We start from the raw sequence: 27895 nt of genomic DNA, 5'->3' as shown, positions 1-27895 counted from the left end.
AGCTCCTAATGCACCAGCTTCCCCCCACCCCCACCTCACCCCACACATTGGGAGAAGCTGGCCACTCCTTCCCATTTATAGGCTGAGCTGGTACATAACGGAGAAAAACAAAGTTGGGCAGGAAGCAGCCTTTTCAACCAGTGAAGAAACCGTTAAAATCCATCCCTTTGCCCCGATGCCAAAGTTCCGCCTGCCCCACCCAGCCACACTATCAAGGACACACAGCCATCAGAGGGCCCTGGGGGCATTTGTCCCTACTTTATCAAGGACCCATGGAAACATTTCTCTAACTGAAGATAAAGACCTCTCCCCCCCTCCCTCCCTCCATTCTGTTTCTAGCTACCTACCAGAGGGTTCCTGTCATTTTCTCTCAGTAACAACAGTTCTGAAAAGGAGGTATTTTTCAACCAGGACTTGAAGTAACTGGCAGAGAGACAGGTAAGATGAGTTTCATTCATTCATTTGCTCATGCATTCATTTTTTCAATAAATATTTATTGGATACTTACTACCTGCTGGATTCTAAGCTAGGCTCTTGGATTCGATTCTGAGCAAAAGGCGCTTGCAGTCTCTGGGGGAGCCAGACACGCTTTAACCATCACAAAACGTAGGACTACAAATTGTGATCCAGACTGGGAGTGACATTAGACAATGGTGGGTCCTGATCTAGTCACGGAGGGTGGGAGTGGGGATTCCTCGAAGAAGTAACACTTGAGCTGAGAGAGAGTGTGTATAATAATTTTCTAGATTTTGCTCTTGCCCTCCAAGTGGGTGTTTTCAGGGTTAAAAAGATACCTCTGGGCCCAAAAGACTTGCTGCCATTCTCTGCCAGTCCTGTTTCTGATACCAAGTCACGATTACTCGGCCCTTGTGAAGGTTAGGATGGAAATGACTTATTGGAATAATAGAGAAGCCAGCATAAACCTGCCAGGACCTCCTTCAAGATTCAGTTCACTTTGCAAAAGTTGCCAGATAAAAGATATTTCCAGATGGAGGGCCACGCAGGAAATACAAATGGAATATTTTTTAATAGCTCTTCCTTTGCAAGATATGACCCAAGGCGGCCTTCTGTAATATGATGGGAAGCACTGTAGCCTGAAAGTTTGAGAGGAGCTGAGCCGGCCCACAAGCAGCCCCCCAGGGCCTTTGGAAAGGGGCTGTGGCCTGAAGGAACATTAAAGATGCTCTACTTACAGGAGACCCCCGTTCCTGCCACTGCCCCCCAAAGTGGAGCCTGTGACTGGTGCCTTCTAACTGACAGATTCTCAGAGGAGAGGGCAGATAGATATCTATGCAAGCGTTGAGTTCCTTTAAGGATGTGGCTTTACAAAATAACACACTGCACCCTTTTCCCCTTTCCTTGGAGCCGAGTGGCCTCTTGCAAAGAAAGTCATCTGGAAATTCAGGGCCCACCACCACGGACAGAGACCTAAGTGGGTAGGGATTGCCACAGGGGCACCTGAAGAATGTCTCAGGACGTACAGGACTAGCTTCCCCATAACTTTGGTGTTAAATGGGTCCACAGATGAATCTGAGGAGGTTGTGAGCTTCCTGAAACAGTAGGCAAAACCTTGCATGTTGGCCCAGATGTGCACCTAGATGGCCTTTAACTTTGACCAATGTTTCTGGTGGTCAGATATGCATAACATAAAATTTACCATTGTAACCATTCCCGAGAGCACACTTCGGTGGCATTAAGTACATCCACATTGCTGTACAGCCAGCACCACCATCCGCCTCCAGAACTATTTTTATCTCTCCAAAGTGAAGCAATGTACCCATTGAAAAATAATTCTTTCTTCCCCTCAGTCCCTGGCAACCACTATTCTACCTTCTGTCTCTATGAATCTGACTACTCTAGGTACCTCATATGAGTGAGATCATGTAGTCTTTGACCTTTTGTGGCTGGTTTCCTTTATTTAGCATAGTGCCTTCAAGGTTCATTGATGTTGTGCATGGGTCAGAATTTTCTTTTTTGAGGTAGACTAATATTTCATGCACACACCGTTTTTTAAAAACCCATTCATCTGTTGATGGACACGTGGCTTTCTTCCATCTGTTGTCTATTGTGAAAAATGCTGCTATGAACACAGACATATAAATATCTGCTTGAGTTCCTGATTTCAATGGGGGGGGTGTATATGCCCAAAAGTGGAATTGCTGAGTCATTTGGTAATTCTATTTTTAATTTTTGAGGAACCTACATATTGTATCCTATAGGAGCTGCACCGGTACCTATAGGAGCCTTCCCGCCAGCAGTGCCCAAGGGTTCCAGTTTCTCCACATCCTTACCAACACTTTCTGGGTTATTTTCTGGGTTTTGGTGAGAGCTATCCCAATGGATGTGAAGTGGTATCTCATTGTGGTTTCGATCTGTATTTCTCCAATGATTAGCGAGGTTGAACAGCTTTCCGTGTGCTTACTGGCCATTTGTAGATTTTCTTTGAAGAAACGTCTATTCAAATCCTTTGCCTATTTTTTAATTGGTTATTTGGGTCATTTTTTTGTTGAACTATACGAAATCTTTTTATATACTGAATATTAACCTCCCATCAGCTATATGGTTTGCAAATATTTTCTCCCATTCCATGGATTGCCTTTTTACTCTGTTGATAGTGTTTTTGAGGTACAAGTCTTTAGCTTTCACATAGCCCAATGTATCTGTTTTTAATTTAACAATTAAATTAAATATAATTTAACAATTAAACTAAATATAAATAAAATATGACACCTGTGCTTTTGGTTAAAAACTCACTGGCATATCCAATGTCATGTAGATTTCCCCCTAGGTTTTCTTCTAAGTTTTACAACTTTAGTTCCCAGAGGGGTTACCCCCCCCCCTTTTTTTAAGCTTACTTTTATTTATTTTGATAGAGATATAGAGAGCAAGCAAGGGAGGGGTGGAGAGAGAGGGAGACAGAATCCCAAGCAGGCTCCGCACTGTCAGCACAAAGCCTAATGCGGGGCTTGAACTCACCAATGTGAGATCATGACCTGAGTCAAAATCAAGTCAGACGCTTAACCGACTGATCCACCCAGGTGCCCCAGTCCCCAGGTTTTTAAGAGGTCTGTGACTGATAATGCATGGGCCATCCTCAATATTGATTCTAGGGACACCTTTGTTTCCAACGTAAAGACCCTCAGGCCTTCCTGAATGTCAATGTGAATCTAGGAATTTGGGATATTGATAACATGGATGTGGTATTTAAAGCCTTTAATTCAAAAGGAATTATTGAGTATCTCCAAATTTATATCAGTACCCTGGAAGCTGGTGAAAATGAAAATCATGGCCTCTCTTCTCCCAGAACATAAGGCACTTCTGAGGTGGCAAGATTGGGCACACACATGAAATCACCATACTGCCGGGCAGAGTCTAATGAGCACTTCACCAGGCCCTAGAGCTAAGAGCCGTGAGAACTCAGGGAGGGATCGGCTACCTTGAGCTTCCAGGGACAGAGAAAACTCCAGGGTGAAGATGTGACTTGAGCTGGGTCCAGGCTGATGGACAAAACTGGAGGAGGCAGAGAGGACTGGGGACTTAGTAATGATGCACTAATGATTGCCATTTACCGAACACTTACTTTGTGCCATGCACAGGGTTCTGTCTGCTGCACACATTATCTCAGTTACTTCTTCGAACCCTATATTTAGCATTGTCTCTGTTTTATCATTGCAAGCACTGAAGCTCAGAGATTTGCCTAAGATTAATTACCCAGATAGTAAGTTATGAAGCAGAGGCTGGAAACGAGGTTTATTTATCTCCAAAGCCTTTATTCTTAACCACTCTACTATTCAAGCACCAAAGTTTTGAAACACAGACAAAGCAGACATCCCAGACAGAGAGAACAGGATAAGACAGTGCATAAAAATGGGCACAAACAGGGTGTTTGAGATCAAAGAGGAGAAGCCTGGCTGAGTAGGAAAGTTTAGGCACTAGGGTGTGGAATATAAAATTGAACCCATGGAGTGGGGAGGATCACAGAGCCTTAATGGAAGCATGGAAAGCTTGGTCCTGACCTGCTAGAGGGACAGAATTGCAGCTCAACCTTCTTCCTTCTATAAAAACAAGAGCACTGGGGTCCCCAAAGTTTAGGCCTTTTGCCAATGGTTACAGGCTATATAGGGAGCCATTGCAAATTCTTGAGCAGGGTGATGGCAGTGAAGAAAACAGGATTCCAGATGGGTCAGCCTGAGCTTCCGGGGTTAGTCTGATGCATGTGGGACAGCTAAAGGGAGGCAGAGAAAACTGGCAGAAAAGAGCAAGCAGCTCTTTTCATACCTCCTTCAGCAATGGGTATTTCTAGAGAGCATTATCGACAAGACTCCTTTCAACCGAGGTCTGAAGCTTAGGAAAGCAAACATCACCAGGAAGTAGAATCGCCTCCCCCTGCCAGACTCAGTGTCCTCGGCTAGACTTGAGCGCCAGAAAACACAGCTGCCCCAGGAGCAGCCTAGCTCCTCCATCCAATGGAAATCCTGTCTAGATGCAGTGCCTCAAACCAGAGACCTCCAACTCTGAAGAGCCAGTGGCCAAGGCAGGTTCCTCATGCCATCTCTGTATGCTGTTTTCCTGAACATGAGGTTGAGCCAGGCGTCTGTAAGTCCAGCCCATCTGTCCCATGGGGGTTACCAGAGCAGGTAAGGAGGTAAGGCAAGAGTTCCCCAGGCAAGGAGGCTGCCTCCACCCTCCTGGACTGAGCCCTTACTGTAGCAGGATCCCGCCTGTGTTCAGCCATGAAAACCCTGCCCTGGTTGACTATCCTCCTCTGAGGTTCTCTCTGCTTAATTAATTCTAAGAATAGCTGCCATCCATTGAGCACTATGCTAAGCATTTGACATGTGTGATCTCATTTTATCCCTACAACCTCGTGATGAAGATATAATTATCCCCATTTTATACGTGACAGAACTGAGGCTCAGCGCTGTCAAATAATTTGCCTAAAACCATGTAGCTAAAAAAGCCAGGACTAAAAGGCAAGCCAGTCTATCTCCAAAGTCTGTGTCTTTGCTCGTATCATTGGCTGCATTCTACACTGGTTCGCTGTAGCCACATCTCCTTGTGGGCAGCTGGGGGGGTGCGGGGGCTGCAGTAGAGAATCCAGCTTCAAAGCATTGGCCTTGCTTCCTGACACCACCCATATCTGAGTGTTCCCAGAAGCCAGGAGCCTGATCTCTTTCACAAACCAATTTTTGGGCCTGAATCTGAATGGCATCCGAGACCTTATCTTCTCCTAAAAGTGATGCTCAAGGAAGACAAGCTTTTCAAGTTCCTTCTCAACATTTACCCAGAGACCACAGCGCACGCTTTGGCCAAGGGAAGCAGGGCTTCTATTTGTACTTTCAATCATTCAATGAATATTTATCGAGGGCCGCAGGAAAGAGTTTGGATTTCAAATGTGCTGAGTCCCAGGCACTGCCATGTGTCATTCAGGCGAGGCTGTCTCTTTGCAGTTAAAGAGAGGGGACAGCTTGTATGGACAAAGAACACAAGGATAACCCAGCTCTCTAACTCCCCACTTGAACTCCGAGCAGCAAACAAGTTCAGGGTCCAGCACCCAAGGTGGGGAAGAGTTTGTTGATGGCTGTGGTGAAAGAAAGAGCTGTCGATTCTATGTCTCATTTGCCTTGCCCTTCAAAGGGTCTGAATTATCAATGGGTGTTCAAAGATTTTAAAGCTGGAATGTCTCTGTGTAAGGAGAATCTTCCTCGGAAACTTACTAGGTCCTTTCCAAGCACCTTATGTGTTTCATTTCACAGGGTTACTGTAACGGCCCCTTGAGACAGGAACTCTGACTATGCCCGCTTCACAGATGCCAAAACCAAAGTCCAGAGAGGTCAGACAGTATGTCAAAGGTCAACAAGTATAGCACTGCTGCGGTTGGAACAGACACAGGTGAAGCCCCCTAGGGAGGTGCCTCAGAACCCCTTCTCCTCCAAAGAACAAGCCAAGAAGTCACATTTTTGAGGTTCCTTCCACTAGGACATGCTAGGAGCTTAATTCTGCTAAGACCCTGCTGTGGAACTGTGATATCTGGGAGCAATGATTGACCACCCGATCCCGCCTCTTGTCTTAGTTGTAAAAGTGGGTCTAGAAGTTGTTGGAAAGGGGAAAATCAGACAGCTAAAGTCAAGGATGTAGCTGAAGCAGACAACATAGTAGAGAAGCAATGAAGTGTCAGCAGCTTGCCCAGAACGTAAATGGGTACAATCCTGCATTTCTGGCTGACAAACGTGGGCCCCCCAAGCCTGGGGCTGGTTGATGTCTTACATACACTTCAGTTCTTCCTGTAGCTTTGACTAGCTGGGAGACTAGCTAGTTGTTTCCTGATACAGTGGTGATAACTTCTGAAAGATGAGGTAATAACAACAACTATCATTTATTTATTTATTTTTTAATGTTTATTTATTTTTGAGATAATGCGAGAGATAGAGTGCAGGCAGCTGAGGGGCAGACAGAGGGAGACACAGAATCCAAAGCAGGCTCCAGGCTCTGAGCTGTCAGCCCAGAGCCCGGCGCAGGGTTTGAACCCACGAACCTCTAAATCATGACCTGAGCCGAAGTTGAACACTTAACCAACTGAGCCACTCAGGTGCCCCAACAACTCTCATTTCTATGTATTTACTATGCACCATTAGTGTGCAAAGCATTTTCACACACATCATGCTAAAACTCTTAGCACATCCTCTTAAAACTCCTGTGAGGCGATCGCAGTGGCCTCACCCTAGTCCCAACCCTGCTAAGCGTTACAACTGCCTCCATTTAAGATATAGAAACTGAGGTTCAGAGAGGTGAAGTAACTTCCTTCAAATCACACAGCTAGTAACCAGCCGAGCTGTGTCTGTCTAACATCTATGCTCATTCTCCTGAGCCTCAGTTGAAATGGATTTTTAAAGACTTTTTGGGGGTCTATTCAACTGTACAGGAAACCTGATTTATTTATTACTAAGATTACTAATAGGTCTAACATTCTGTGAAAACATATCCACCAACTGAAATGTCCTGGGATGAGTTTGGGAGCCAGATGCCTATGACAATTGAGTAGTTTAAAGAATTTTGCATGGGAACTGGAGCCATATTAAGACAAATCTTTATTTTTGTTTCTATATGTGAATGTCACAGCTCACAGGCATGTGATACAACTAAGCTTCTAACGATTGGGAAAAAAAATAAAAGAAGTAAATTTTCACTCTTGGCATTTTCCCAATGACATTTGCATTTTCATTTCTATTAGAAGTCCATTTTAGCAAAGAAATGCAGCCTTAGTCACTTGAAACCGCTCTTCCCTAGAAAACAATTGTAAATGTAATAAGCAAAAAGAATAGAAAATGCCAACAGGAAGAAAGCAATCACCTGAGGTCAGATTCATCATGCCGACTGATTCAGTCTTCCTCTGACATTCACATTCAATTTTAATTTAGAAGTTAAAATTTCTAAATTTTAAGGTGTTCAAGATTAGCAAGGAGAAGGGGCTGGGGTGGGGAAGAATTAAATTGCAATCCCACTGGGTAGGTATAAGTACAGATTTCCCCAACTCTCAAGAACTGTTTTGCATGTTTGAATTGCCTCATAGTTACGGAGTCCCTCTTCTGCATAAGGCATAAGGTTTGCTATAGAAAGATACAGTAAGGTCACAATTGCTTTAAAATTATTCATAATAAAAACACATTTTGAGACTTGATTCTAAATGTTAAGCTTAAATTTGAGCAATTTAATTGCCCGTTGAATAGAAATGAAATCCCACTGGTAGGCAGTTATTTCTTACAACCACTGTGTGTGAAATTGAAATCTTAAGATACCATTTCAAATATTCACTTTCTCTAAGGAAGTTCTCCCCAAAGAGTTGTGAAAGATAAGAAACTGACCCAAAGTCATAGGCAGTAATCTCTCTTTCTTCACACACTGGGGTCAAAACAGAAGCCTATTATTAAGAGGGAACTTGATGCCCAAAAGTTGGTGGTTCAGAGGTTGCCTTGAGGATATATTTATTTTAACAGCTAACTTGAGCCTCCATACAAACCTGTAACAAGGAAGGTAGCAACTTAACTGATTTAATAGAAGCAAGCAGATGCAAACATATCATCTAGTCACCCAGACAGTGAACACTGAAATGGAAAATGCTCGTATGTTCAGGCAATAGGAAGCGAAGTGATGGGACTCTGCTCCATTTGCTTTTTAAAAACAGGGAATCGTTTATAAATATGGTGAGAAATTCTTACTTTAAGCCCCTATTTCACCTTTAAATTTAATTCCAAGCTCTCCCTATTGATTTTTGAATTTTTAATTTATCTTTTATTGAGGTATAATTGACATACATTATATATGTTTTAGGTGTGCAATATAATGATCCAGTATTTGCATATATTGCAAAAGATCACCACAATAAGTCTAGTTAACATCCATCACCACGGTTACATAGGTTTTTTTCTTGTGATGAGAACTTTTAAGATTTGCTCTCTCAGCAACTTTCAAACATGCAACACAGTATTATTATTAATTAGAGTCACCATGCTGTACATTATATCCCCAGGAGCTATTTATTTTATAGCTGAAAGTTTGTACTTTTTGACCACCTATACCCATTTCACCTGCCCCTTTCCCTCGCCTCTGGCAACCACCAATCTGTTCTGTATCTAAGAGCTTGTTTTCTTGTTTTTTAGATTCCGCCTATAAGTGAGTTCCTATGGAATTTGTCATTCTCTGATTTACTTCTCACTTAGCATAATGCCCTCAGGGCTCATCCATGTTGTTGCAAATGACAAGATTTCATTCTTTTTAATGGCTAGATAATATTCCATTGTGTGTATATGTATACACACACACACACACATTTTCTTTATCCATTCATCCGTACAAGGACAGATTGCTTCCATATCTTGGCTATTGTAAGACATAAGACTGCAATGAACGTGCAGATGCATATATCTTTTCAAGTTAGTTTTTTCATTTTCTTTGGATAAATACCCAGAGGAATTGCTGAATTCAAGCTCTTTTTAAACTCTCCCAATGATGTGTTTTGCTATAACATAGCAGCTGCCTTTTATGTGCACTTAATGTACATTGAGTGCTCTCCATGCATTTAATCTCCTGTCATCACCCCCACCCCATTATAAGCCCATGTGCCACATTTTGCATGCATTTACTCTTTTAATTGTCACAACAACTGATGCAATGGGTTCCAGCATCCCCATTTTACAGATGAGGGTATTGGGAGTTTAAATTCTTGCTTTTAGCCCAGGTTCACACAGGTGGGAAACTGGGTTAGAATGTTGACAGTCTGACTCCAGAGCCACTACCCAATTCTTTCTCTTCAGATGAAGTAACTTTCCTAGGCCATGCTAGCTGATAAGGGCCTAAGTGAAACCCAGGTAGCTCTGGCATTTAACCACCACACTGCCTGGCTATAAGTAGGTAAACTGCTAACCACGAACTATAGGTTTATTTTCATTTCTGATTGTAGAGTGGTAAGTTACATATTTATCACATAATTTGGACTTGCCTAAAATGTCTAGGGAGTTTCTTTTTTCTTCTTTCTTTTTTTTTTTTTTTTTTTTTTTTTTGTTAAAAGCAAGGGTCTGATCAGGACAATATGTTTTTTATATACTGAAGGCCTTGACTGGGACCCAAAGCTGCTCTTCGGGCTTCTTTCATCACACACACACACACACACACACACACACACACACACACGCACACGCGCGCGCGCACACACACACACACACACACACAGCACACAGTGTTAATTATACCCATTAGGGACCCCCACCTTGCACATGGAGACAAGAACATGACAAAACCATGCACACAATGGTAAATTCTGGTTTATACTCGTGCAAAGTCAGTGAGGATTGGCTCTGAACAGGGAAAATGAAGTAATCAGGAACTCAATTCTGACTTCAACCACCAACCTTTCAAGGTAATCTCATCCAAGTCCTTCAACGTCATCTTTAAAATGGGAATAAAATGTCTATGACCATGATCCAGACTGTTTATATAAAACTATGAGTTCTGAAAGTATTTGGTAATTTCCTCTTTACAAGACTGGTGACTGGGATCATGCACAAATAGACCTTTAATAATCATTTCTGAAAAATAATAATTTCTGAGTATAATAATTTGCAAAGAACTCTGATAAGGCCCAAAGTTTTTCCGTACAGAAGGACAAACTATTAGCCTCCTCCTCTTCCTAGACTTTGTTTGCCTTTGTGGTTGGAAGGGAAACCAGAACTCCAAAAGTCTGGCTTCTTTCTCTTTCCCTGATCCACGGCAAAATAGTACTGCTCCCAAGTACTGTGCTTGATCACTGGAAAGGCACTTTCTCTGTGCAGAGTATTACTGGCACTTTCCATGGGGGCACTTTCACCGCAGGAGTCAGATTTTTGAAAGATGCTGAGGGATGGAATTCTGCCGCCAGCAGATGGAGAGGAGACTCAGACCAGCGTGGTCCCTCCCAACCCCCCACCCCCCACCCCACCCCCCACCTCCGGGATTAGCTGCCCCTGGCACTGCTCAGGCGTACCCAGCCCGTGCGGTCCCTGCTTGCACAGCACCAGGCTCCTCTCTGGAGCGCGGACGCAGTCACAAACCCGCAGCCAGCAAGCAGAGCCGCGCTGTCCGGGGCAGCCCCGCGCACGGTGTCTGAGGACCTGGGACCTCGAACCCCGGACGGGCGCGAAAGCCACTCGGGACGCTGGCATTTCTGTATGTGCTTATCTCACGTTCTTGTCTTTTCTTTCTTCCTTGAGCGGCCTGCTGGTTACTTTCAGTCTTAGTTAACCAAAAGGGAAACGCCGAAGTGGGGAAGCCCTGAAGAACGATTTAGAGGCAACCCAGCCGCCTCTCTAAGGAGAGGTGTTCACTGAGCGACTCTGCCTGTCCCCGACGCTGGCCCCTTTAAGAAGCAAGTCAGTCCCGATGCTGCTGCTGTTTGTATTGCTAATCCCCAGGAGCCCCGTTAAAAAAAGGGGGGGGGGGGACCGGGCAGCTGTCTCTTTAAATGTGATTTCCTTCTATTGTATTTGAATCGTGATCAGGAAAAAGGAAATGAAACCAGAGACAGAGGGAAGCTGAGCGAAAATAGACCTTCCCGAGAGAGGAGGGAGCCCGGGGAGAGAGGCACGGTCCCCTCCCTGCCCCCAGGCCGCCGCCCCCTCCCTGCCCTCGGCGGCGAGCCGCGCGCCGCGACCCGGGCCATAGGTGCGAGGGACTCGGGGCGGCCGGGCGGGCGCGCACGATCCCCGCGGGCGGCGCGGAGCCGGCGACAGCGCGCAAGCCGAGCCGGACCTGGTGGTGGCGGTGGCGGTGGCGGCGGCGGCGGCGGCGGCGGCGGTGGCGGCGGCGGGACCGGGATGGAAGGTTAAGTCCTGAGCAGCAGCAGCAGCAGCTGCAGCCGCTGGGGCCAGGCTGCGCGCCCCGGTCCCCGCCTCGGCCGCGGCGCGCCGGCAGCCCGGTGATTCGCTCTCTCTCTTTGGCGTTTGAAGGGAGCGCGGTGACTGTCCTTGAGCGCGGAGGGGCGAGCTCGCCGCCGGAGCGCCGGAGCAAGAGGAGGTGCAGGAGCGGCGGCGGCGGCGGCGGCGCCCGAGCACCCGAGGGGGTCCGAGCCCCGGCAGCCGGCCAGCCCCGCGCCACAAAGGGAGCGCCCCCGCCGCTTGGCACGCCACCTCCCTCCCCAATGTCCTCAGCCATCGAGAGGAAGAGCCTGGACCCGTCTGAGTAAGTGTGGCTCCCCTGCCCCTGCCACCCACGGTGACCACGGCCTCGCGCCCCAGGGCTGCAGGGTGGCGCGGGCGGCGGGCGAGAAGGTTTCAGGTGCGCGCCCGCAGCGTGCCCTTGGCTCCCTTCGCCTGGAGCAGGGCTCCCCCTTCCTCGCGGGTGGCTCGGGGGGCACTGGGAGAGGGGCTGGGCCACCAGCGGCAGGGAGAGGGGGTCGGCCTGGCACCTCTGCGGGCCCTTCTCGGCTACCCGGGACGCACCTCAAAGCCACCGCGGGCCAGAAAGTTTACACCGGAGCAGGCACAAGGGGAGATTGGAGGTGCGCAGGTGCAGTCCCGAGAGCGTGCCGGGCTTGGTTCTACTTCCTTCTCCCCCCTCGCTTTCTCGGTCCCCATTCTCTTTGTCCATTTGATCCTGGAAAGGGGGACATTCCAAGCGGAGGCCTCCCGAATCCCCGACGGCCCCCTTTGCGGTGCGCAGGTGGGGCGGCTGCCAGTAGCGCCAGGGACCCGCGGGCGAGGAGGTCCGAGCGTCCACCTAGCAGCTCTCTCCGGCCACCAGAGACTTTCGAGCCCCTAAATCCGGAGTTAATTGGAGTACATGTATTTCCCTCTCCTTTGGGGTCCACTGATGGGGCGGCCTGTGAACCTCAAAAGTTAGTGCACCATTTTGTGTATAAGTGAACTCTGGGGAGCGGTGTCTCATAGCATTTTTCACGGGCTCCAAAGGGTTTGGGGTCAGGGAGCCAGAGCTCCAATGAGCATTTGCCACATTTGTTTTCAGAGCCTTGTCCTGGTTTGGAACGTTCCCCTATTCCCAACCTATACCTCCAAACCATTCTTTAGCGTTAACAAGGGGAGAAAGGGTTGTTTGAGATATCATTTTCCCGTCAGCGCAAATGCCCTTTTAAGATTCATTAGCTGTCTGGTATTGAGAATTTTTATTCCTTTGAAGTCCCCATCTAATCCTTTGAAGGGATTTGTTACACAGACCAAAGGAGCTGGTTAATGACTTGTCCATTTGTGCTTTTAAGACGCATTTGTCTTCTCTTTTCTTTTCTTTTCCTGCTTTAAAGGAACTGTGCTTTCCTGATTGAAGTTTCCCCCTCCCCCAGTTTCAGCCGGCTATGGTGTTTATGTACGTGGGTTTTATCCTCGTTACCAGCATAAACACTCAGCATGCTCTTATAAAATACAGGAAGTACCATGATCCAGTGAGAATATAAACATCACTGTTGAGTCTTGAAGGCTCTCACACCAGTTCTACAAGGGGCTAGGTTGGTTTTAAGGAAAACACAGCTTCCATAAATAAGTTCTTGGGAGAAAAATAACATTCATTTTTAAAAGAACCTATCTATGCAGATGCAGGGTTTACAGGGTGGTCTGTACCCCCCCCCCTTTTTTTAATCAATCTGGAATGACAACTTAGCCCTGAGTTTTCAGAGTCTGAGCAAGACCACAGTAATACAATAAGAGTGAATGGGATGAATTGGTGCCTAATGCCTTTTCGATCAACAGAATTTAGCCACTAATCCTTTTATTGGAAGATAAATCTGGAAGTTTCATTTCCCTGAAGGTTTGCCCTTTTCAAAGTTTGTGCTTTTTCACTGTGATTACTTACTCAAAGCCAACGTGGGCCTTGACTATCAGCATCTCGAATTTACAGATAGAAGCTTGCCTAGGCATTTGCAAATGAAACATTTAGACAGAAAGCCAGCCAGGATTCACCAATGGATAGATTTCCTCTACCAGGCATTGGGTGGCCCCTACCGCTTACCTGTGAGTAACAACAGCAGATCATTTTAATTCCAGGCAACTTTGCACCAGAAAGGTGAAAGTTCTCCTCTTTCACAGTTGGTTGGCAGCATCAGCATCAGGGCATTCAGCGTGGTCGAGGTTCCACGAGTGTTTCTGGAAGCCCGAGTAAGACCATGGGCGGTGGGAAGAGAGGACATGTGCTTCTGAGCTGACACATGTGAAATGCTGGGGATATTATCTTTCAGAAGGGAGAATGGCAGTCCTTATGTATAACCTGTGGAAACAAAGAAAAGCAAGTCAAGCTTCAGTGAATTTTTACAACTCTTTAAAGTCTTGAGTTTAAGAAAAAAACTGACTTGGGTTTCACATTTTCTTATTCTAAGAAGGGATCATCTTATGAAGGACGCTTACACTTGGTCTATAAGGCATGGACTTGGTTTCAGTATTCCTAAATATTCACAGGGAGGTGACCACTTCAAAGAGGCACCTGCGGGTTGTCAGCGTGCGGGCGTTACAACACTGATCACCTGAGTCTCATCGTCCCTAAGTATAATTGGTGCTGAGCTCTATGGGCACAGACCAATCAGGGCACAAGGTTACCTGGCAAATTAGTGTCAGCTAGAAATAGGAGAAAGATTTATACCCTCAAGGTATGGAGGAGGAAACTCCCTTTGGGAATTGCACAATCGGAAGCCAGTCCATTTTTTAAAGCATAATAGATTAAAAAAAAAAAAAAAGATTTGCATTTGAGTAAGGTTCAAAAGAGCGCTTGTTAATTGTTACAAATCAACAGGTATTAGGTTTTTCCTGTATCCCATTCGGTGCTGGAAATGTTTCTTTCCACTCTTATTTTCTTTTGGCAAATAAAATTATTTATTTTAAAATGTAAAACTGGAGTATTCAGATTCCAGGGAAGCAAAGTGAACTGGAGACACTGTCTCACCTTTTAAGGAGGGAACACGTATCACAGGCTCACTGTTAGCAAGCCTGGATGGAGATTTCAGAATCTGTTTAATTGCCGTCTACTCTTGAAAATAATCATTGCCCCTTCCTCATTTTCTTTCCTAAATCAGCTTTATCCAAATCAGTTTTGCTGTTGTAAAAATTTTCACATGCAGAAAGGTCTATTTAATGGCCTTTATAAGTCTAACAGTGGCCTTAATACCTGGGATTTTTCTCCAAGGGTTCATTCAGTAATAAAGATGAGATGTGGAATTTCTGTAAAGTTTGTATATACATATATGTATATATATATTTTAATGATAATGAGAATTCCTATTATATCCTGATGGCATTTTTATTTGGGAAACAAAACAACCTAAGATAATTTTTTTTATCACTTTTTTTTTTCTTCCTCACTTCTGCTCTTTGTGCGGTTGGGAAGGGCTTGGGTTAGGATGGCAGGTCCATTCGACAGGGAATTTGTAGAGCTTTGGCCCTCTGGGTAGTGGGCTGTCCCTGAAGCAAGTAACTCTTTTAGCCTGGAATGCCTCCCCTGACGTTTGGCAGTGCCCTTGAGTCTAGGCATGGGAGGAGGAAAAGAAGGAGAAATGCCAAGATACAGGGGAGAGTAGGAGGGGAGAGTGGAAAAAACAAAAAGACAGCAGAGAGGCCCAGAAAGTGCTGGGCGGCAGGCAGGGGCCACAACCCGGCCCCCCCTCCCCCGCGGGGTGTACCTCTTGGTGCCCTGCATTTACTTCTATAGCATGGAGGGAGAGAGACCTAGCTCCCTCCAGGCCTGACTCAGGCTAACGGGGCCTCTTGGCAGTTCAGCCTCAGGATGTGGAGCCCCGTCCTTTCTTCTGATGTCACCAACAGGCACCTAACTGTCCAGTTCGGCCCAGAGCGGTTCCTGACCCCCGGTGCTTGGCATGTGGTTGTCCCTAATGCTTGGTCTTCTCTCCAGGGAGCCAGTGGATGAAGTGCTGCAGATCCCCCCATCCCTGCTGACATGCGGCGGCTGCCAGCAGAACATTGGGGACCGCTACTTCCTGAAGGCCATCGACCAGTACTGGCACGAGGACTGTCTGAGCTGCGACCTCTGCGGGTGCCGGCTGGGCGAGGTGGGGAGGCGCCTCTACTACAAGCTGGGCCGGAAGCTCTGCCGGAGGGACTATCTCAGGTACGCTATGTCCACGCCTGGGGCCCTGAGCAGGGAGGGGACAGTCCACAGACCATCTGAGTGTAGGTCCACCTCTTCCGCTCAGGCCAGAGGCTGAGCCTAGCTGCCCTGTGCAGAGAAGTAGTTGGCATCTCCTCCTGCTGGAGGAGCATATTCTCAGGGACACATTCCTCTGTGCTAAAATACTAGTTTTTTAAAGGTGAGAGAATGATAAACATGAAATGCTGAATAGAAGTCCCCTGGGGGGGGTGCATGGTGGGGCACAAGGACTGGGGAGGGGTACGCATGTCAGGCCGGAGGATCCGGGAGTGCTGGAGTTGACCAGTTTGAGGGTAGGTTCTTAGGAGCTCATTGAATGCTTCAAACATATATCTAGGTTGTAAATAATTTTTTGTAGGACCCCAATATTATATGATGAGACATTTCAAAGCTCCAAGCTTTTTTTTTTTTTTTTAAGTTTATTTATTTTGAGAGAAAGAGAGGCAGACAGAGAATCCCAAGCAGGCTCTACGCTGTCAGCACAGAGCCCCACGTGGGGCTCCAACCCACCAACCGTGAGATCATGGCCTGAGCTGAAATTAAAGAGTCGGACGCTTAACTGAGCCACCCAGGCTCCCGGGAAAGCTCCAAGCTTTTGACTGTGACAGGGCAAAAGCTCTGAAGTCAGCTGTAGGTGTGAGTCCCAACAACACAGCCTTCTAGCTGTGTGAACTCGGGCAAGCTACTTACCCTTCCCCAGCCTTGATCTCCTCATCTACAGAAATGGGGATAATAGCCGCACCTACTTCCAAGGACGCGGCGAGGATTAGATGGGGTCATACGTGTAAAGTTCTTGGCCTGGTGTGTGAACGTCAAACAGATGTTAGTTGCTCTTGCAACCAACCCTCATGACAGGATCATCGAGTCTTTTCCTACCTAATGAACAAGAGATGGGAGAACGGAAGGAAAAATAGGAACTCTAGGACACCCACTGAGACAGGAGCTAAGGACACCTCTGATGCTCCGGGTCACGCTGTTGGCCATGTGAGTTTCCCAGCACTCAACGAGTGCCTTGGTTCGGAATGTTCTAGCATTTCCAGTTTCATATTAGCTGCTGTGCAGGTAACTCTGTGCCCTCTACTGTCAGATCTGTTCAACTGTATAGCTGTCAGTTTTTTGCCATCTTCCTGGGGCACAGGGTCTGTGGAGCATGCAGCCGCAATACATTAGGACCACCCAACCCAGAGAAGCTTGTTTAGACTCCAGTGCCCTTGGCGCCAGGCTACCTCTGCCTCCCAAACCTGCCCTCAGAGCATTTTTACATTAAAAAAAAAAAAAAATGCAGGCAATTCCACGGTGAAGGAAGCTTATCTGTTTACCCAGACTGATAGAGTAAGTGCCTTTTTTCCCCCCTAAATTCTCCAATAAAGTCCTTGCAAACTTGGTGGTTCAGAGAAAATAAGTAGAGTTTTCAATGATCCTGATTATAATTGTGGTCCATTTTTTATTAAGTTACAAGAAAGTGGAACTGGGATAAACAGAGACCTGATTTTGCTGGCTACCAGTTTGCCAAAAGTCAGTGCAGAAAGCAGACGGGTAAATGATCCCCATTGGGCCCCCTGACTACATCCCTGTCAGATCATTTGAATCTTATTAAATAGTGCAGATAGAGTAAGGTCAAAAGAGCCCCAGCTTCTCCCTATCTCTGTGGTTTTATATAACATTCAAGAATAAACCCAGTGCTGCCTGGGCTTGTTAATCTTTTGCATTTTTAAAAAGAAGAGGGAAAAAAAAAATTGTCTGGGAGAACCCAATGTTAATTAACTTGTGTCTTGGTGACACGAAATAATTCTTCTCCCTGCTACATTCCTAGGCAACATGTTAATTAACTCTGTGTTAGTGCAGGCGGTTCCAGCCATCCTTTAATATTTATATTATTGTTATTAAAATGGGCAGGAGAAAGCTTAAGACATTGACACCTCTTGACAGAGGAGAAAAACCGTCTTTGGCTTCAGGAATGGTCCTTTAGCCATGGACTTGCTTACTTGCATTCTTAACATATCTGGCAGTCTTTTAAAGAGGCAAGTTGGGGTGGGGTGACTCTCTGGGGGTTCCGTGATGGGGTTCAGTCTTCTTCCCGCCCCCCCACCCCGCCCAGGAGAACTGCTCCTCTTGAGGATTTCCCACAGCTGACTCGCCTGTTATAGTCCTTTTCAGACATTTAGCTTCAAATATTTATGAGACCTCTAGTGCCGACCTAAACCCTGATGCTGCTGTGTTATGTTGCTGGGAGGGAACCTAATCGTAGCTGTTAATGTCAGTGCCGGGCCCAGATTCCCTCAGATCCCTTTCTACCAACTTTTGTGTGCAGTGCACCCCACTCCACAGTGGTTTCACTTGCAACAGCCAACAGTACCTCTGTTAGAGCCAGAAGTGTGCCCACTGCCCCCCAGACCCCCAGCAGACCTTGACATTAACCAATGACTGGCACTGCAGGAGCACCAAAGCCTTGCAGCCTTGCCTGGAGCCGGCAGACCTGGAGACATACCCCAGAGTCCCCGTGCCATTGGCCCAGAGCCCCCCTCCCCCCCCCCCCCCCCCCCCCCCGCCGGGGCCTTTGCTGGAGATTACAACTTTGCTTGTCTGCCTCCCCTTCTATCTGGCTTCCCTTGCTGCCTCACCAGTTTCCCCTGAGAATACATCCTTAATAATTCCCCTCCTCGGGGTCTGCTTCAGGGATATCCAGCCTAAGGCACCAGTTCTTGAGGTGAATGCTCAAATTAGATGTCAAGTCCTGGTTTATTTTTCCTATTAGTGGAATCTCAGAATACCAGAGCTGGAAAGGGCTGCAGAAACCTTTTCTTCCAGTTCCCTTGCTTTTACAGCTTGAGACACAGAAGCCAGAAGAGAGGATGTCATTTGCTCCAGGGCACCTGGCTAGTTAGACCTGAGCTTGCCTCCCAAATATTAGTCCTTTGTCCTTCCCCTCATTAACTGCCTGATGTGTATTGTAATTTACCCCCAACTTCCCTTTAATAAATGCTCTTCTTCCTTAAGGGTCACACACCCCAGGCGTTGGCTTCATTCCACAGACACTGTTTTGTGAGTCGTCTATCTCTGCTCAGTCCCAAACTCAACTTACTGAATAGTCAGAAAACCAGAACTGTCTTTCCACTCTGTGACCTCCAAGGTGGCAGTTTCCTACAGCTCCGCCATCTGCTACGTTGGGATAAAATGTTCTTCCCCCTATAATGAGTTTGCTCCCACGTGGTGCCTTGAAAACACTTAGAGAGCCTCAAACACAAAGCAGGATTCAGGGGGAAACGAGCCAGGCCCTGGCTCTAACTCTCAGCCCTTTACCCACAGACCCGCGTCCTCTTGATTCCGTTAATTCTATCCAAATGTTTCAAAATTTGTCAATTGCTCCTGTCTCCCCCATAGCCTCTCAAAATGCACTAATTGATTCTCTGCTATTCTGAAGTTAATAAGAACTTCCAGTAAGAAGCATTTGCCTAAAACTGTCCAAAACGTTTTATGTGGAAAGGACCCGCTAACATGCCATGTTAGCAGGCACACGTGAAAATGACCTCCTGTAGCAGGACTGCGCCATTGGGAATACACCTGACGTGTTAAAACATAACCAATATTGGCTTAGCCTTTGATCGTTGGTGCTTTGACAATGCTCAGTTTGATCCTCCTCATATGAGGTGGATGCTGTGGTCACTGCCATTTCAGAAGCTCAGGGAGTCTGAGGTCCCACTGAGGCCACTCAGTGCTCTGCGCTGTAGTCTTGGACTGAATCTGGGTCTTCTGATTCCAGTACTTGCGCTATCCCACTCTCACAGGCTGATTGCAAAACCTCAGCCTGCGTCAGAATCACCTGGAAGTGCTCCGTAACCAGACTGCTAGGCCTCATCCCCAGAGTGTCTCAATCCGGAGGCTTGAGAATGTGCATTTGTAGCAAGTTCCCGTTTCTAGCAAATGCTGCTGGCCCCAGGACCACAGCTTAAGAACCACTGCACTGAGCTCCACCATGTTGCCTCTCCCACCTTGCCATTGAATATTGCTCGAAATAAGTGATTGATTGAGACTTAGGGGAGTCTTGATTTCAGCGTCGGAAGAAAAGTTTCTCCACAGATTCACACCAATGGAGCAGCGAGGACCTTGAAGTAAGCTCTGCCATTCAATGTGGAAAGATGCCGCTTATCTCCCAGATTGTTGAGGCACGGTTAACTGTGCTGAGTGTCTTCTATCCAGCTCTCACTGTCTCCCAGAAGCCGGGGCCCCAACGAACAGTCATGCAGAGGTGGCCATTTTAGCTTATGGAGGAGTTTGAGACCAGCCGTCCCCATGGGTGGAATCAGTGGCTGTTGACATGAGAGAATCTGAGAGCCTCAGAAAGATGCCCATTTCATTGCATTCCTGGTCAGTTCCCTCTCAAAAGGTCCCCAGGGGTTTACTCCAGCTCTTCTTCTAAAATGAAAGTTCCCCTGGGAAGAGACACACAGTACTGCCTAACATCTTAACTTAAATCACTTCAGCTAGGCACTTCTCCACAGAAGAGGGGCCTGGGGCAGCCTGGACCGGTGGCCACAGAGAGGGAGAGCTCAGAAAAGGGGCAGGCTATGCCAAACACAAATGCCATGGGTTGCAGCCTCATGCCATAGTCCCTCCTTCCCTCTAGGAAAGGCTCTGTGAGCCTCCCTGGACCCACCTTGTCCCTTCTTCCTGACCTGTTGGAAATTGAGCCTCCTGTACGGAACCCATCCTCAAACCCTTTCTTCCAATATTGTCTCTGCCACCGTCTTCTTAGCTTTTCTTTCTGTTTTTTCCCCTAGGCTTTTTGGCCAAGATGGTCTCTGTGCATCCTGTGACAAGCGGATCCGTGCCTATGAGATGACGATGCGAGTGAAAGACAAAGTGTATCACCTGGAATGTTTCAAATGTGCCGCCTGTCAGAAGCACTTCTGTGTGGGCGACAGATACCTCCTCATCAACTCCGACATAGTGTGTGAACAGGACATCTACGAATGGACTAAGATCAATGGAATGATCTAGGCCCGAGTCCCCCAGCATTTCTGCGGGGTGTTTCACTGAAGTCACTGTCTCCGTAGGGTCTTCACTCTTGGGCACTCTGGGGATTGGAGGGTGGGATGAGGCATTTCTTAGGGGATGGTGGACCCTCTCTGGGCACCAAGCCACAGCATCCAAGTGACATAATACAAGGGACAAGACTTAACTATGACAGGATGATCAGCCTTTAGGGAGAGCTTATGGACAGTGGCCACTGCCTATGCATAGTCACTGATAAGATTAGTAAAGGAAAGGAGTGTTGGGCAGGCAGGCGCGTGCCATCATCCTAGAACTTCACACTTACGGAGAGGGACGTGTGCAAAGGACCTTGACCCTTGACAATTAGAGATGTGCAATTGATTTCTTTTCTTCCTGGCTTTTATGACAGCCCTGCTCCAATCACTGTCCTCCACACAAGGGAAGGACAGAGAGGAGAGTGGCCATCCTTTCTTCTTGGCCACCTTCCCAAGGCCTTAAGCTTTGGACCCAAGGGAAACTGTGTGGAGACACATTTCAGTTGAGAATGGAAACTGCAACTTTTAACCAAACAATTATTTAAAGCAATGCTAATGAATCACCGTTTTTAGACACCCTGGTTTTGAGGTGAGGAGTTCCACAGATTGTTTCTATACGAATGTAAATCTAAAAACAAAAGTTGTTCAACTATTTTATTATCTTAGATTATATCAAAGTATTTGCTGTGTGTAGTTAAAAAAAAAACAACTCTGCAGACAATAAAAATGACAGACTAAAATGAAGTGTTGTTTACTTGATTATGACTTAGAATATGGGTTGGCAGGAAAATGACTTTTTATACTGTAAAAGAGAAGTAAATAAGCAATTTACTTTTAGGTCAGATAAAAACTTCCCATTTATTGCTAGGGTTTATAAGAGGCAGGCACGTTTCTGTATTACTAGCAATTATATAACAGGTCATCATGTAGCTCAGAGGGATGTAGAATAATTAAATTGTTATTGTAAAATGAGCATTTCACTTCAGCATTGTATAGAATGAACGGAAGGCAAGATCATTGCCTTTGGGAAACCTGTAACCTAGAAAGGACACAAATACATAAAACAGATTCCCTTTGGGAGAGAAGGTAATTACCTAGCTTGAAATGTGGCAAAGATGCTGAGCTTGACACTTCGATTTTCCAAGACGTGTGTCTCAGGGTATTTTATGACAAGTGGTTAAGAGGACCCTTACTTTGAGGATTTAAAGCAGGCCATCTTGCCTTCTGCCTTTGCCTTCCACCCTCCGCAGGCCGCCACGAACTGACTCAGAGCGCCACCTGCTGGCCATCACCTCTCTGCTCGCTAGTTCAAATCCATCCTAGTGAGAGACAAACCTAGGTGGATATACTTCTCGGTTGTTTCATAAAAATATTGGCAAGCACCAAGAAGTCTTAATGTGTTTAATTATCAAGACATCAGAAATCTGCATCTAATGCTATAGTTAATTAACTGTGGCATTCCTGTTAAGGTTTGTTTGTTTTTTCTTGTAGAGGAGAAATAAGTAATGGCTCTTGGTATATAAAATGCTAAAGCAGTTGGGAAATTTGACTGCTTTAAGGTGGCCTATTTAAAGGAAGTCTAATTAGGGGCATCTGGGTGGCCCAGTCGGTTAAGTAGCCAACTTTGGCTCAGGTCATGATCTCACAGTTTGGGGTTCGAGTCCCACATCAGGCTCTGTGCTGATAGCTCAGAGGCTGGAGCCTGCTTCTGTTTCCTGTGTCTCCCTCCCTCTCCGCCCCTTCCCTGCTCACACACTCTCTTTTTCTCTCAAAAATAAACATTAAAAAATTTTTTTTAATAAAAAAAGGAAGTCTGATTATATTGCATTGCAACTCAGGTGGGGATAACTTGCTGCCAGTGAAGGGAATGTTTGTTCTACATCAATAGAAGGAACGTGGTTCTTGAATTGTGGTCCCTGAACCAGCAGTATCAGCATCGCTTGAAATGAAGTGATTTACTAAAAAATTTTTTAATTAAAAGATTAAACTTCACTAAAAGTTATTTATTAAAAATGGAGGTTCATGGGTTCTACCCCAGACAGAGTGAATCAGAAACTCGAAATGGGATTAAGCAATCTATGCTTTAACAAGCCCTGAAGATGATTTTGACTCACGCTCAGGTTTGAAATGACTGTTCTCAAACATTCCAGAGTTAGGCAGCTCATGTGCTCTTAGGTTGTTAATAGTTAATATTTGACATAAAGGTTAAACAGTAGCTTTCCCACATGTGGACAAGCACTGTCTACTCATGGCCCCTAACCTGAAAAGCTATGCATAATTTTGTCACTCAGCTAACAGTTGTGATCTACCAGATCAATCACAATGCAATCTACCATTTTTAACCATACCAACATTAATTATAATGATTTTATATATATAATATATATATTAGCTATGTAACTATCTTGTGGGTGGCATTAGGGCAAAGTAAAAATGATTCTTGCTTTGAAGTATAAGCTTTCAAGTACAAGTTTCAAAAACTCAGCCAATAGCTTTGTCATCCTCAATAAAACAATAATGAATACTTTCCATGTGTCAATGGTTCCATCTTGCACAATGGTGAATGCACAGGTAGAGTCTTTGTGGCAAGTTACCCCAAGGGCCCAAATGTCTAACCCACAATGGACTTAAGAGAAAAAAAACACATAAAGGGACTTCATGAGGGACCAGCTTCTACCTGTGGTCCTTGCCTGAGTGTGTCACCTGTGTGCCCTAGACCCAGACTTAGGAGAAACAGACACCTGCTCCCTTCCCTGGTCTATGACTTAATTCGGCAGTTTGCTGGAACATTTTGCTTCCTTTTATCTCATTAATGTCTTGTGTCCTGAACCAGCTTCATTTTATTGTTGTCTCTAATAGAACCACTGCTTCTCAGGAGTACTGGATTCCTGCAAAGTTAAAATAGAGCCGTGGCTAGGAACTTTAGCATAGGAAGACTTGGATTTGAATTGCAGTGACATGACTTTATTTACCTAACAAACACTTACATACCACTTACCATGTGCCAGGCACTATTCTAGGTGCTTTACAAATATTAACTCTTAATCCACATAACAGCCCTATGTGGCAGTTTCTATTTATTATCATCCACATTTTACTGCCAGGGAAACTGAAGCACAGACAAGTGTAGTAACTTGCCTACAGTCCTACCGGTAATAAATGACATAAGTAAGCTGTCACTGAGGACTTTCGCCCTGTGTTCCGCTGCCTCTTTCTCAGGCTCACCTCTCTGAACCTCAAGTTTCTCATCTGCAAAATAAGGAAAATTAATACCTTTCTCCCCAGGCTATTCAAAAATATTTGAATTTGGTCTAGCCAGAAATGTAACCAAAGCATAATAGCACAAGATTAGCACCATAATAAAGATATGTAAAAAGTGCTATGGAAACATAGATAAGGAAACAATTAAATTGGCCCAGAGGTGGCTACCTGGAGTAAAGAGGAAATCACATTTGAAATGACCTTGGACCAGGAAGGGGGTGACAAGGGAAGAGCAAAGACTCAGAAACCTTGACCTTGCAGAGCAAGTAGTCAGGTAAGCCCAGAGTTTTCATGGTGGTGGTGGGGTTTGGGCTGGAGAGGAGCTGAAGCTGGTGAGGAAATAAATAGAGCAGATAAGTTTTCTGCAATTTGGGGACCAAATGGCAAATCAAAATCAAAACCAAGGAATCTGAGGGTAGGGGTGGGAGGGAGGGAGCAAGATGGGCTTGGAATATCTCATTAGGCCAGTAAGGAAGGAAGTACTAAAAGGGGGGGTGGGTAGAGGGGGATATAGGAATGTCACAAGAACAAAGAAGCCAGCTTGAAAGGGCTATCAATGGCCAAATCTGGGACAATTTGACTAACAAAATAATTAAGTACAGTAATGAGTTGTAAACCACTGCGGGGGGGGGGGGGGGGGTAAGAGTCTGTGAGTTCACAGGACTAGTAAGTAAATGGAGAAAAGGGGAGACTCTTGCTCACAGCAGAATCTTGAGTATCAGCTGGCAAATGTGAAGACAATAGGGGAGTTGGAAGACCAATTCCAACTATCACAGTAAGATGACTGAATCAGACGAGAATCATCAATAGTTGCTAAATTTCAACAGAAAAGAGCAGGATATTTGGATGGTCTTAAAGTGCCTTCCCATATATTGCTTATTAGTTGCAAGGAGAGAAATCAGTAATTACACCGTGGAGAAATTGGATAACCCCTTGACCAGGTGATCAACGAGGGGAGGACTGACGCTGTGTGCCTCCAGATGTGATACTCTGTAAGGGACACAACATCATTCGTTTTAGTATTCTGGCCAAGAAGGTATAACCTCAATTTAGTTATGAGACAAATTTTCAGAAACCTCAAAATGACGAACATTGTATTTTTTAAAAAGACAGGGAAGATGGACTCTATCCTCAAAAGTGCCAATGTCATACGAGAAAGGGTGGGGAAACGTCCCAGATGAAAGAAGTCTAAGGAAACTTGACAACTAAATCCAATACATGGCCCTTCACTGAATCCAATCCTGGAGGAGAAAAAAATACTATGAAGGACATCATTAGTTCAATTGATAAAACCGGAATATGAAAGGGTAGATTAGTTCAAAGTATTACACAAATACTAAATTTACTGAGGTGACAACTATACTACGGTTATATAAAAGAATATCCCTATTATTAGGAAATATACACTGAGATGTTTGGGAGTAGAGGGTCATGATATATGTAACTTAATCCCAAATGATTGAGAAAAATAGATGTGTGTGTATGGGGGGGTGTGAATAAATGGTAAAGCAAAGGGGATAAAATGTTAACAGGCAAATCTAGATAAAAGATATACAAGTATAGTATTTTTATTCTTGCAACTTTTATATAAGTTTGATACTATTTACAAATAGTGTTTTTAAAACTCAGGAATTTAACCTTTATTTGTTTTGGACTTTGGGTTCAACTAGGAGACAAATAGGAGAGAGAAAAAATATAGGTTAAAAGTCAGTGATACACTACTATCCATTTGTCACAATTTTAATGTACTTTTGATCTTAGAAACAAAGGTCATGTGTCTCAAGCAAGCAATCCCCCCCACCCCCACACACACACACACATCATGTGAATGATGTGCTTAGGAGGATTCACTTAGTGCCACTTTTTGAAGCAGGTTATTTCTTAACCTTATAAAATGAGCTGACTGCAAATTCTGCATTTCCTTTGTAATTAGGATCAAGATTTAATCATCTGGCTCTGAAATGTGTGTATTATAGGACCAGGAATCTGAGCTATAATGTTTTGTACATAGATCTAAGCAAGGAGTTAAAACAAGTTTCAAAAGCAGTAAGGTCACTTCCGTTCTCTACCAGTGGCTACGCATTAATTCTCCCATAAAATCATCATTTCTCTGAGTTAATAGAATCTTTGAAGCTAAATCAAGTCAATTTCCATTGTCACATTGTGAAGCTTTTGAACTGCACTCACTGAATTATCCTATTTGATGGCTACCTTGAAGATGGCTTTGTGGTGATCCTAAGAAAACCCCCAGCAGCAGCTTCTGTGTGCCCAGCCTTTCCGCCCCACCCCATTTATTCTCATTACTTAATGGCAACTTAAGGCAAATGCCCACCTCCTTAGATATACGGTAGGTAAAATAGATACCGAGGCAACGTAATGTGATAGAAAGCACACTGGAATGGAAATTAAGAGTCTGATTTTGCCTCAAAGTAAGGGTACATCTTTAAGTAGACCTCAGTTTCCTCATCTGCACACGGAGGAACTTATTGTAGACGATCTCCAGGAAGTTGCTCCTCTAAATGTGATTTACAGACTGTTAAGGATGGACATCGGGATTAAGGATTTGTAATAGCCAGTCTCCAAAATGCCCCCAAATGATTCTTGCGTTTGTAATCTCTTTCCATATCAAGTAGGGCTAAACTGCCTAGCCAATAGGATATTGCAGAAGTGACAGTGTGACTTCTGAGGTTAGGTCACAAAACACTTTGTGGCTTCCACCATGCAGTCTCTTGGATTCACTTGCTGTGGAGAAAACCAGCTGCCGTGACATGAAGATGTTCCAACAGCTGCACAGGAAGGTCCATGTGGTAAAAGACTGAATATTTTCAATTTATATTTGGGAACAAGTCAAGGATATCCTACTATCAAACTTCTATTCAACACTGTACTGGAGCTTTTAACCAATGATATAAGGTAAGAGAAAAGAAATAGAAGGCATATGCATCAGAAAAGAAGTAAAACTGTCTTTCATACACAAAATGGTTATGTAGGAAATCTGAAGGAGTCTCCAGAAAAAACAGAAAAAGAAGAAAAGGAAGAAGGAGAAGGAGAAGAGGAAGAAAAAACCACCTAGAACTAGTAAGTTTAGCAAGGTACATCATATAAAATTTAGTTGTATTTACATATACTAGCAAAGAGCAATGAGAAATTGAAAAAATTTTAAATGCCATTTAAAATAGTGTAATAATATTAAATACTTAGGGATTGATTTAACAAAATGACAAAAACCTATACTCTGAAAACTGCAAAACACTGCTGAGAATAAGTAAGGGAGACATTAGAAAAATGTAGAGCAGGGGCGCCTGGGTGGCTCAGTCAGTTAAGTGGCTGACTTTAGCTCAGATCATGATCTCACAGTTTGTGAGTTCGAGCCCTGCGTCAGGCTCTGTGCTGACAACTCAGAACCTAGAGCCTGCTTCGGATTTGGTGTCTCCTTCCCTCCCTGCTCGCACTCTGTCTCTCTCTCTCTCTCTTAAAAATAAATAAACATTAAAAAAAAAAATGAAGAGCAAAACCATGTTCATGGATCTGAAGATTTAATACTGTTAAGATGTCAATTCTCCCCAAATTGATCTATACATTCAACACAATCTACAGGAAGCTTTTTAGAGGATAGAAATTCCAAAGTAATTCTAAAATTTGCATAAAATGCAAAGAAGCTAAATGGAAAAACAATTCTGAAAAAAAAAAAAAACTTGGGGACTCACCTACTACCGAATCAAGACAGTGTGATATTGGTGTAAGGATAGACAATGGAATAAAGTAGATAGTCCAGAAATAAACACACATATATGGTCAATTGATTTTTGACAAAATGCTAAGGTGATTCAATAGGGTAATTTTAACGGTGTTGTAATAATTGGAAATCTATACACAGAGAGAGAGAGAGAGATGTGTTGATCCTTCATGCTATACAAACTCAAAATCAATCATAGACCAAATGTAACCCATAAAAACATACAACTTCTAAAGACAATATA

General features: G+C 44.9%; 1 protein-coding gene across 3 annotated transcripts; it reads left to right on the top strand.

The window, feature by feature from the left end:
• The first annotated feature begins 302 nt into the window (after window positions 1–302).
• Window positions 303–21398, top strand: LMO2 (LIM domain only 2). 3 transcript variants are annotated; one of them, XM_058688598.1, is made up of 4 exons: window positions 303–438; window positions 11478–11709; window positions 15373–15588; window positions 20406–21398. In XM_058688598.1, the coding sequence occupies exons 2-4, from the start codon at window positions 11669–11671 to the stop codon at window positions 20623–20625; spliced, it is 477 nt and encodes a 158-aa protein (XP_058544581.1). In that variant the 5' UTR covers window positions 303–438; window positions 11478–11668; the 3' UTR covers window positions 20626–21398. The 3 variants fall into 3 exon arrangements, with proteins under 3 accessions (XP_058544581.1, XP_058544580.1, XP_058544579.1); XM_058688597.1 differs by lacking the exon at window positions 303–438 and adding an exon at window positions 10777–10901; XM_058688596.1 differs by lacking the exon at window positions 303–438 and adding an exon at window positions 11220–11352.
• Window positions 21399–27895: the final 6497 nt, after the last annotated feature.

Source organism: Neofelis nebulosa, chromosome 10 (assembly GCF_028018385.1).
Source record: "Neofelis nebulosa isolate mNeoNeb1 chromosome 10, mNeoNeb1.pri, whole genome shotgun sequence".
In the NCBI taxonomy this organism is placed as follows: Eukaryota; Metazoa; Chordata; class Mammalia; order Carnivora; family Felidae; genus Neofelis; species Neofelis nebulosa.
Note: the sequence above shows the minus strand (reverse complement) of the source record. Positions and strands in the feature narration are given on the sequence as shown.

Coding starts and splice junctions, on each gene's coding strand:
- LMO2 (XM_058688596.1), top strand. Junction 11,710..15,372: donor AAGAGCCTGGACCCGTCTGA/GTAAGTGTGGCT, acceptor TCTTCTCTCCAG/GGAGCCAGTGGATGAAGTGC. Junction 15,589..20,405: donor TGCCGGAGGGACTATCTCAG/GTACGCTATGTC, acceptor TTTTTCCCCTAG/GCTTTTTGGCCAAGATGGTC.